Source organism: Poecilia latipinna, unplaced genomic scaffold (genome assembly GCF_001443285.1).
Source record: "Poecilia latipinna isolate Pla-1442-1.1 unplaced genomic scaffold, P_latipinna-1.0 Scaffold596, whole genome shotgun sequence".
Taxonomy (NCBI): Eukaryota; Metazoa; Chordata; class Actinopteri; order Cyprinodontiformes; family Poeciliidae; genus Poecilia; species Poecilia latipinna.
The window spans coordinates 285432-296675 of record NW_015113212.1 but is presented as its reverse complement, the minus strand read 5'-3'; the positions used below and the strand labels follow the sequence as shown (position 1 = coordinate 296675).

At 36.8% G+C, this 11244-nt stretch overlaps 1 protein-coding gene across 2 annotated transcripts; it reads right to left on the bottom strand.

The window, feature by feature from the left end:
• Positions 1-1922: 1922 nt before the first annotated feature.
• On the bottom strand, positions 1923-10903 carry tbxtb (T-box transcription factor Tb). 2 transcript variants are annotated; one of them, XR_001426242.1, is made up of 9 exons: positions 10309-10903; positions 9956-10220; positions 7590-7724; positions 7297-7358; positions 7153-7214; positions 6889-7065; positions 6101-6233; positions 4127-5311; positions 1923-2240 (listed from the first exon to the last, which is right to left on the bottom strand). XR_001426242.1 is itself a non-coding variant. In XM_015042597.1 (8 exons), the coding sequence occupies exons 1-8, from the start codon at positions 10512-10514 to the stop codon at positions 5041-5043; spliced, it is 1311 nt and encodes a 436-aa protein (XP_014898083.1). In that variant the 5' UTR covers positions 10515-10903; the 3' UTR covers positions 3292-5040. The 2 variants fall into 2 exon arrangements, 1 of the variants encoding a protein (XP_014898083.1); XM_015042597.1 differs by lacking the exon at positions 1923-2240 and having other exon boundaries at positions 3292-5311.
• Positions 10904-11244: the final 341 nt, after the last annotated feature.

Below are 11244 nucleotides of genomic sequence, written 5' to 3'. Positions count from 1 at the left end.
GTAAAAGTGTGGAAAGAGCCGAAAAGAGCAGGTTCGTCTGTGACTCCCTGAACAAGCCTGATCCTAGTGTCAGAGTAACATAAAAGGGAACAAACAGGCAGCATAGTGTTGTCCTTGGACGAACAGGTTTGTTTTCACTTGAGCCACATTGCAACTTGAGAATAAGCTTTGAATAAATGCAGCAAGACTCCAGAAAAGAGCCAGTGACGCCACTAGTCTGGCTCTTACAAATTGCCCTAATGTCAGTTTTCCTTCCCTTTCGCTGCACTCATCTCTCTAATCTATTTTGAAGAAACGTTCCCCTTTTCAGAGTAAAACTCTACATAGCTCCTCAGATTATTTCTTTGACACGTTAAATTTGCTGTCAGGGGGACACAGATGGGTGCCTGAAGCCTCTCTTTCATTCTCTCTGCTGCTGATTTATTTATGAGCACCCCCGAGTCAGAGGATCGTTTTTCCATTTACTACAGCTGGTTTAGATTTCCGAAGCTGCAGCACCTGCAGTTTCCCTAAAATGTGCAAGTTTGGACGTCAAGGTGAATGTTATTCGTTGCTTTCTTGCAGTTGCATTCATGCATTTGATGCTGGTATTTTCTGAAGGGAAGGTAAACACGCCTTTCTGGCCCCCCCCCCCCTCTAACTCTACCCTCCTCCCATCCCTCATTCTCTGCAGCTGCTGACGTCAAGAAATGCTTGCGTCAATGCGCCGTGCTTTGACTGAGAGCTTTTTTCTCTCTCTCGTTGGGATCATAATGGGATTATTAGGCTTAGTGAAATACCCTGCCTTCCTAGCTTTTATAATTTTTTTTTTGATGAATCTCTCTATTTTCCCTCCTCGCTTTGAATACAGGAAAAAGACATGAGATACATAATTGGCTCCAACAGAAAGGTCGAGTTATTTCCTCAATCTAATGATGATAATGTTTCCTTTGGCTATAAAAGCAATGGCCATAATTTCAGAAAGAACCTACTGAAATAATCATTTTCAATAATGCACCAAGACAACATGGTAATAGGATGAGTGTAAAAAGTAATCAGGAACGCCATACGTTATTCACTTAGTCTCGCTCCACCGTTGAAACCAGATATTTGCACGCACTGTACAAAAACACAGAGAGATTTTATTTTAGATATATTTTACTTGTGTTATTGATTATTTTCTAATCTGTATCTTTTGCTTCCACCAGATTCACATAGATGTTTGCTGGAATTTTGGCCCATTCCTCCTGACAGAACACCTTTCTATACGAGTGATTTGTGCTTTGTGATGGGCAGTGTGTAAATAATTTGGCAGTATTCTTAGAGTCATTGGGAAAATCCAGTTGCTCTGAAGCATTAACTTCTTGACTGATGGCTTTAGATGATGCCGCAATTGGACAAGATGTGGTGAGTGCTGCAAAGTCTTGCGAAGCAATTTTGACCTAGTTTCTCGTGCAAATGTCTTAGCATACTTGAAATAAAAGAAAACTAATTTACAAGTAACTCATGAGCAAAATATAAGAGCTTGTTTTAACTTAATAATTTCTTAATATTGATGGAAGAACTGCTTGTTCTATTGGTAGATTATTTCACTTATAAAAAGACATTTCCCCATGTTATAAATGAAATAATCTACCAAAGGAACAAGCATTTTTTTAATCAATGTTAAGGAATTATTTACTTGAAATAAGCTCCTATGTCTTGCTAAAAAGTTTCTTGTAAGTTAGTTTCATCTTATCTCAAGTCTACCAAGATATTTGAACTTGTACTTGGTAATATTTTGTGTTTTTGCAGATTTTTGTCTTGGACGTTCAGTCAAAAAAACCATCTGCATATTTTTCGTGAAGCAATCTCTTGTCTATACAAACCAAAATATTTGATGCAGTTTGTTGAATGTATGTCACAACAAATTAACACAAGAGGGTCCAACCAGGTACTATTAATGTCCACCAAGAGTAACCAATGTCACTGGATTTACTGGAACAGAGTGGAGTCTATAAAGACTCCAGTGAATAATGTGGGTGATTGGATTTATGCTCTGTTCTCTGGGGACTGCCTGAATGCGGGGGAGGATGTCATAATGTCCCATCGCTGACCTTGATCCCCTGTGCTGAATGGGTTCTTGTGCCTCTCGGACAGCCTTGGAGCACTTCAGACATAAAGCTTCTTTTCATGCTCTGTCAAGCTTTCAGTCGCAGCACATTTGTGCTTCTCCTCAAACGGTAAAACCCGCTGCAGACATCAGCAATGCTGAGTTTTATCTGTTGACAGAGGGACAAAATGTTATCTGAAGAAGGAAAGCAAGGACAGAAATAAACAAAAATTAATGAAATCTTAAAGGTGGCATATTCTGATCAGGCACAACATTATGACCGCCTGATGTTTTGGAGCCAAAGCAGCCATGAGGCATGAACTCCACCTTACCTCTCAAGATGTGTGGTATCCGGCACCAAAATCTATAAACGGCACAAACTCCAGTCCTGTAAATTGTCATAACTCAGCTGAAATTGGTAATAGTAAAGAGGATAGCTTTGTTTTTGTTACGAGTTGTCAGTATCTCCTTACGGTCACTCAGAATGAATTCAGTTTACAAAAAAATTGCAGTAATTCTTGAGGTTAACCCTAACCATTCCTGGAGTAAATATGCATCACTTAAAACAAATAAAAATTCCCAAACACTTTAAGCCAAATCGAAGCCTAAATTTCCTCTCTCCAGTGACAGTTTTTGTATAAATATGTAAACTTGAGATGGTGAGATGATGTAGGATATATAAAAAACACCGAAATGACCCTGAGTCCTAAGCTGAGAGTCAGATAACAAATTCAGCACCAAGAACCACCTGTGGTGTGCAGAAATGTTTTCCTCCCGTAAGTAGAGTGTTCATACCACACAGGGTCAAGATTTCCTGCTCTCTGGTCATGTAAAGAACAAAAACAAACAAAACAGAATAACACTTTGCTTCTGATTGCTCTTTAGACACAAATTTTGCTACAAATTCAACTAAAAAGCATCTGTGACACTAAACATGTTGTCTGGCCAACATGTTTTGTTTGATTATAACTATTTTCATTCATAGAGTTCTTAACACAATAAATGCTCTACTCACAAGTATAGAGAAACATTTCCCCAAGTTTCCAGAGGAACATCTTGACCAACATCAGATATTGTGAGAAGAAATCCAATTAGTTAAGAAAAAATAATAATAATTAAAAGAGTTTTGCATTATGATCCTTCATAAAACTTAGAAAAATATGAACAGTGACAACATCAATCATGTCTTTTCAGGATTTTGATCAACACGTGTTTTTTTCCCAACATTATCATCCCTCTTGCTCTCTGAATGACTGGCTGGTGGTTAAAAGCTGTAACAGGAAACAACAGTGAGCAATTACATTCAGGCCAGACAGACTGTAGAGCATTTTGTTTGTTCAGATAAGAGGGTAATAAACATTCAAATTACACATATAATGATTTATGCCACCACACTGTCTGTTGGAAATTTATGCATGGTGAATTTAAGCACTTTGGTGTTTTTTGTTGTTACTTCTTTATACATTTTTCCCAGACTTGTGTGCCTATTTGCTATTTATCTAAGAAATCCCAAAAGAACATGACAAATAAGCTTTTTTTTTTTTTTTTACTTCATTGCCGTTTTACTGCAGGATCTCCACTTAATGAACAAAATGCTATAAACCTTATCTGCTGTTAGTCTATTGCTAAGTGATGCATTTTAGTTTTATGCTGTTGACAATCATATTGTTTTAAAGATATGCTCTTTATGCCCACTCGTATATTTTTTTTACTTCCATAGTGGTTAAAAAAAAGAAGCAACAATCCACCTCCAGCCATTTCTTACCCAATAAAGTGTGATTTATAAAATATTTAAGTTATTTGTGTTGGGAGTGATAAGGGTGACGATAATTGTAAAACAATTACTTCTTATATTTTTCTGAAATGTCTGGGAACCGATGGCAGACATTAAACATCAATTTGTTTTCTAGCTTGTTAACCAAAAGTGAGTTATTGTTTTTCTGAGCAAAGAGACAAGTTTATTGTTCTGTTATTCATTTATCTTCCATTCAAACTTGTCCTGTCTATGCTGGAGTAGGAGTTGTTCAGTGAGCAAATGGCGGAGAAACAACTTACCATGTCAGAAACACTGTTTATCCGTCGTCATCGAAAGCAATGCTAGCTAGCATTAGCATTTATGGCAGGCTAATGATGCGGAGAACCAGCTGAGCGCAAAGGGGATTGGCCGAGCGGAGCATAAGACCCGCCCCCTGGTTCTGATTGATTGCCTCCGATTTTATCACTGATATGTCTCATGTTATATTGTCAGGATATGTAATGACAGTTTTAACATATATGTATATATATATTGCATCTATACAGTTAATATGTAAAGCTATGGAGTGCCTCAAGACCTGTTATTAAAATAATAATAATATAAACACCCCAATTTGTGGGGAACAAGCAGAACATATACCTGGTTGGTTGGGATTAATTTATAAACAAATTACATTAAATTTAATCTGAGTTCTTCCTATTATTGACCCACAGATTCAAACATTAGAAAGCCAGAATGACATTTTAGTCATCTTAAACACAAATCTATTTTGATGTAAAGAGGAGAAGAAAGAAAAACAACAAATAATAGAACACACTTCTTTTGTTAAGTCACATCTCTCAAAAGGCAACAAAAAAACAAAGCAAAACAAAACAAAGAAAACATTTATTTACAGAGCTTAAAATGATATCCAATATACATCATAAATATTCTTAATTTCTAATTCATGATTTATGATTCCCTGCTCTAAATTTTGTGCAGTTATGCTTAATATAAGCAGATCAAACAGATTAACTAATTTAAAAAAAAAAAAAGCATTTTATTCTTTAGTAATAAACTGAGATTTGTTTAGAGGCTGAGTCAAACCTCCGCTGGTTCTTCTGATAACACCGTGAAATACTCCACACAATTTGTTTAAAAAAGTTTATTCCTTCTTAAAGTAACAAGAGGTTACTCAAGAGAAGGTCTCAATCAATCCTCAATGACCCTCTAATCAAAGGGATGGAGGCGTGACGGGGGTCCAAGCTGAGGGCAGCCGGCCGTGGGGTGAAGCTTCATACTGGACAACGTCCTGCACCTCTGTGCCGGAGCTGCCGTCATACATTGGAGAGGCAGAGGGGGGCGCTGTGGCGGAGTGAGGCAGACTGGGATAGTGACTGGACGATCCTCGGAGGAACTGGGAGCCGAGGCAGCTGCTTAACCCACCGTTCTGGGACACTGGAGTCAGCGGGGAGTTACTCACAGACCACAGGCTGGTGTATTGACTGGAGACACAAACACGCAGCAGCAGCATCAGTATCAGTATCAAATGAAACATTGCAATACGACAGATAAAATCTTTTTTTCTCTCACTCTAATATATTATTAAATCTTATGGTCCAGATTCCTTTTTTTTTTTTTTTTACTTGTTAGGTTATTTATTTACAATTTTGTTGACATAAACAAATGTTTTGAATGAAAAGAAGTTGTTGGAAAAAATATGGCTGTTACCACATCTCTAATAATATTGCACATTTCATATTACTGTTTAAGTCAAGAAATTTTGCGCATTAGACAGTTCTTTTACATGTCATCCATAGCCACGCTGTTGTTGCTGCACCATTTATTATTACACTGTCTTGAGCTGAAGTGGGTAGAGTACCCAAAGATTATACTCAAGTAAGAATAGCACCACTTTCTACAGTTTTACTCAAGTAAAAGTAAAATTTAACCATCCAAGATATTACTTAAGTAAGAGTAAAAAAAGTTTAGCAACTCAAGTATTCAGTAGCTGATCAAAACATAATTTAATATTTAAAAATACATCATCTGACATCAGAAAATATAAAGTTATGTGGAAATGTTGGTATTTTAAAGATTAAAATGAAAATAATTTTAAGCTTCATGTTTTATTTTGTAGTTTTAACTAAAGCTGCACCGCTTGTACATACATATTATCACTTATGGCATTTGTAACCATCGTTGCATATCTTTTTCTTTTTATTCATTTCCTTTTTCCTTATCTGGTTTATGTTTCTAAGTATAAATAAGGAAATAAAGATGGGAAGGCAGACCTTGAGTTGGCTGCAGAGGCGGAGTTGTGGGTCATGGACATCATGCTGGAGTGGGTCGGCATCTGCAGACTGGACCAGTTATCATGGCTGGGGAGCATCGACAAGCAGGATGATGAGTTATCTGAATATCCAGCTGCAATAGAAAAAAAAAACAACTATGGTTTTACTGCTTTCAGCTTTATGTTCCAGAAAATAAAGGAAGAATATTTTCTATATATTACAAATATGGACAGTTATCGCTAATTCTTGGTTAGGCCTTCTCTGAAGCAGAGTTGTAATAGCTTTTCCTTATTGATTATGGGTTTTTTATTTATTTCAGTTAACAAAAATATCTTCTCAATTTCAGTTTTTTATTTTGTTAGTTTTAGTATAAAGAATAATAACCTTAGTCTGAAAACAAACACTTTACAGCTCTGCTGTTTCAAACACACAAAGCTAGGAGGAGTGTGGACGATCAATCAATCAATCAATCAATCAATCAAATTTTATTTGTATAGCACATTTCAGCAGCAAGTCATTTCAAAGTGCTTTACATAATTAAAATAAAAACAGCATGTGAGAAAGAGATTTAAAAAACATCATTAAAACGTAAACAGTGAGAAAGAGAAATAAAAAGCTGTATAACTTTAGTTAAACCCTTTGGACTTTAGTCAAAACGCCGTTTGACAAGGACTCTAACCTTTCGGACTTTAGTCAAAACGCCGTTTGACAAGGACTCTAAGAGTGACGATAAGAAACATTTTGTTAAAGTTTCTTGTTATGTACATCTGGATGCAGGAGGGACTCACTGGGGGAGTTGGTCCGATGGGCATACGGGCTGCTGTAGGGCACAGAGCGGTGGCTCCTCAGACTGGAGTAACGCTCACAGCCATGGGAGGGCGACAGGGCGATGGGACTCCCAAACTGGCTGTGTGGACTGGTGGGGGGGCAAAGGGTTCCCGTGCCGTGAATAAACCAGCTACCCACTGGCTCCACAGAGAAGAAGACACATATTATCAGCATTATAAAAAACGGAAAGTATAAGTTAAAAATGTAATTTAAGAAAAGATTACATTGGGAGTAACCAGACTGGGGATTCTCATTAGCTTCTTCCCTCATGTCTTTGTGATCATTCCTGCAAAAAAGAGGGAGTAGTTTGCATATTTTGCCTTTACATCAATATTCAGGTAAAAATTTAAGTTTAGCCTCATTCTTACCTTTCCTTTGCATCTAGAAAGGCCTTGGCAAAAGGGTTGTACTTTATTTTTAGAGCTGTTATCTGAAATTCAAGTGCACACGAAGATCTTTACAAGCACAAACTAAACGTGTGTTTTGTGCAAACACTGCTAGCATGATCTGATTTCTTCCAGCGACAGTTTTTCTTATATGAGACATGGCTGACCGCCCAGGGCAACGTGGCCCGGAGGGCACCACGGAAAAAGAAAAAGGCAAGATACAAGAAACTGCTTTAAAAATATGGGGTTAAACCAAAACGTGTATTTACACAAACCTCTTCATTTTGGTATGCTGTTACTGCGATGAACTGCGTCTCTAGGAAGGAGTGGCTGGTGATCATCCTGCGTGGGCCTCCGACCCTAACGATGTGGATACGTGGCTCGTATTTGTGCAAAGAATTTAACATAATCTTAAGAAAAGTGAACAAAGCAAATAGAAATTACTTTTGATTAAATCATAATTTATTCTTGTATTTCATTTTTTTATTCTTGCATTTTAAAATGGAAAAGAGAGAGTACACTAAAGAAGTGAATTTTAAGGACAAATATTATAATTGGCAAACTTTAAATCTAGCATGTCAACTTGTAAATATAATGTAAAAAATTTCCCTACCAAACCAGCATAAGATGATTGGACTGCTTACATACATTGTATTGTGTACAAATTAATGTAATTTAAAAAAAAAAGTAAGAATGATCATAAAACTCATAAGAAGATTTTTGTCTTCAGGCAATTTTTTTTAGTTTGTATTATGGCCAAACTTAGCCCAGTGCTAACGCTACAGTTAAGCTAAGCTACCGCTAAGGTTAAACTCGTTACCAAGCTGAGATTAGCAAAACTCAAAATCTATTTTCAAACTTTGTGGTTTAGAAATTTGTTATGTTGAAGCAAGAACTTAAGTTTGTACCCAGTACAGCAACAGCACTTATGCTAAACTGAAGCTTTCTTGCTAACACTTTAGTCAAACTGAGCTAAGTTCAGCAAGAATACATGATTGTTTTCTGCTTTCTAACTAGCTTAGCGACAGCATTAATGTTAACACCAAACCTGCTAGCAACCAAGCTTAGTGAAAGTTATGAATTTTAATAAGACTCATTTGAGAAGTGTCTGTGTCAAACTTGATGGCAAGCTGAGTTTTGTCAAACTACGAGCTGTATCAAAAGTTGTTGTGACAAAATGTATGCTTTGGTGAGATAATTTAAGTTTTCATTCTGCTTTAGCTTGCTTAGGAACCCTGTTAAAGCTAAGGTCAAACTTCCTAAGAAATTGAGCTTCTTCACCCTGAGGTAGAATAAAAACATCCTGGCAGAAACTGTGAAGGAAAAGCTTTTAATGCCACCTTGTTAGGATTTGATAGCAGTGGGCAATTTGACCACTGCTTTATTAATATTTCAGTGATGTTTTAAGCCTCTTTTTAAAGTAAAAAAGAGCACAAGTGATTTAATGGAAGAAACAAAAATAAACAGACAAGCAAATTACTAAATAAACAGAAAAATTATTGTAGCAAATCAATGAAACCTGCTTTCTCCTCTTTTAAATTTATATTTACACAATTATGACGTATTTAATTAAGACTATAACTACACTAAAGACTGCAGCTGTGAAACTGCATCCTTTATTGGTCAGGTGTATTGATCTGAATTTGAAGGTTAGAAACAAAAATGTCATTCTGGATTGATTAATTCAGAATTGCATTGTTGTTTATTACCTGTTAATTGTGCAGGATCTTATTTATAAAATACAAAAGTTACAATCAAATTAAATTTTTATGTAATTAAATTGTTCTGAGTAAAATTATATGGATATCAGTTAGAATTTAATAAATTACATTTTAAAAAGTAAATTTTAAAAATAGGATGGGGTTTAAGTATTCAACTTTATCCACCAGATAATCATAGAAATGTATTCCTTTCTTTCTATTTTTAATGAATGACATTATAAAGTTCAGTTCTCACCAGGCATGACATATAATTGACTTTCTGAGTTTTTTAACATACAAAATGGCAGTTTTGTATGTTAAATCAGAAAAACAACTCAAAAAAACATTTTTTTTCAGATTGGATTCTAATTAGATATTGTTTTATGTGCAAAGTAAAATGTAAATAAATTGCTTCATCCAAGAAAATTGCACACAAAATGTTTGCCACTAAAAATTATCATGTATGCTTATATCTTTTTTTACAGTTTCTTTTTACGAATGTCATTTTTATTTCCACTATTTACCTTACATAACAAATATCTGAACATTTTTAAAACTTTAAACCATCAAAGTCGAGTTTTAATGTTTAAGTCCTTCTCTTTCTATATTGGTTTTCTTTTTTTTTTTCTTTTTTCACAAAAAGTTGCACTTTTGAATTCTGTTGGGAGGGAGGGATCATCCGAGCCCAGCGGGTCAAAATTGTCAACATTTATTGTGTGATTTTTTTTTTTTTTTTTTTAACAGCAAAAACTTTATAAAGTCGTGAACAACGTGTTTTTGCCCTCTCACTGCATGTGGGTGGGTGGGGGGGAACATAATCACGAGTGGAAATCAATAAAACAGGACATTTTGAAAGCACGACAAGAACATAAATCAATATGCAAATTGATAGATCAATTTAATTGATAAATTGCAACAGCTTGCTTCAGCTCCACGTTTACCTGACCTCCGCCGTTGAGCTTGTTGGTGAGTTTGACTTTGCTGAAGGAAACCGGAGCCTTCATCCAGTGAGCCCCGAAGTTTGGAGAGTCTGGGTGGATGTACACGCAGCTGGGGGTCTGGGGCTCTGGTTTACCTCCCGGCACCCACTCCCCGTTCACGTACTTCCACCTGTGGTTGTCCGCCGACACAAAGTCCAGCAAGAAGGAATACATGGCGTTTGGGTCCAGTCCTGAGACGTTGACTTTCAGAACCGGGAACATGCGCCTTAAAGGAAAAACGACATAAATACCAGTAGAACAGATTTATCGATCTATCATCCATCCATCTATCTATCTATCTATCTGAGGCTCACCTGCCGTTCTTTGTAACTATCATCTCGTTTGTGAGGTCCTTAAATTTTTGCCACAGCTCCCGTTCATCCAGGGACACTTTCAGGTCCCTCTCGGTGGGGTCTCCCTTCTCGCTGCCGGCCTGCAGCTCACTCTCCACCGCACTGAGGAGGTGGTCCACCCGGTACTGAGCGGCCTTGCTGGGACACTCACCAGCGCCAGTCGCCATCAGGTCAAACAGCTCCAGATTTGACAATAACTGCGACTTTATGAGGAATTATTTAAAGACCCAAGCTGTTTTGTTTCCCAGGATGAGTTTCTGAATATATACTCGGATGAGCGGCTCCATGGCTGGACGGCTGTCTGGAGCAGAGGTGGTTGGCTCGTCTCCCCTTTGATCTTTGCGGGCTTGTCGCTGATTGGCTGAGAGCAGCCATATTATTCAGGGCCCACAGGATGGCAGCGATTTGAATGAAGCTTTATTACATCGACCTGTAAATATTGACACTTAGATCAAAGCCACACCTGCAGCAGCCAGGCCACTGCAGAGCTGACCAGGGCCAGCCTTCAGCCGCACAAGGTCCGAGGTTAGCCCACTTTTATTCATTACTTCCTCAGCTTTTAGTTAGCATTTAAAATAGTTCCTAAATGCAGTAGATTAAGTCGTTGGAGTTCCAAGAATGTTCTCATTTATTTATTGATTTATTTTTGTTGTAAAATCTGAAATCAGTGATTTCTGAAAATCTAAAAATTTTCTAGTGAAAAATGTAAATTGTAAGATTAGATTAAACTTTCAAAATACACCAAAGAGCACACTAACTCAAAAATACTCACTGTAACCAATAACTAAAAATAGTTAATCTAATAAAATGTGGCAACATTTTGATAGTCCTGCACATGTAAAAATATGATTATTGATGATTTGAGACAATTAGTGCCTTGCAAAAATATTAATCTTT

Excerpts from the sequence above, each read along its gene's own strand:
- tbxtb (XM_015042597.1), bottom strand. The coding sequence starts at position 10,514 with ATGGCGACTGGCGCTGGTGAGTGTCCCAGCAAGGCCGCTCAGTACCGG. Across the intron at positions 10,221-10,308 it reads ATAGTTACAAAGAACGGCAG|GCGCATGTTCCCGGTTCTGA; the intron begins GTGAGCCTCAGA and ends TTTTCCTTTAAG. Across the intron at positions 6,234-6,888 it reads CCATCGGACCAACTCCCCCA|CTGGATATTCAGATAACTCA; the intron begins GTGAGTCCCTCC and ends TTTCTATTGCAG.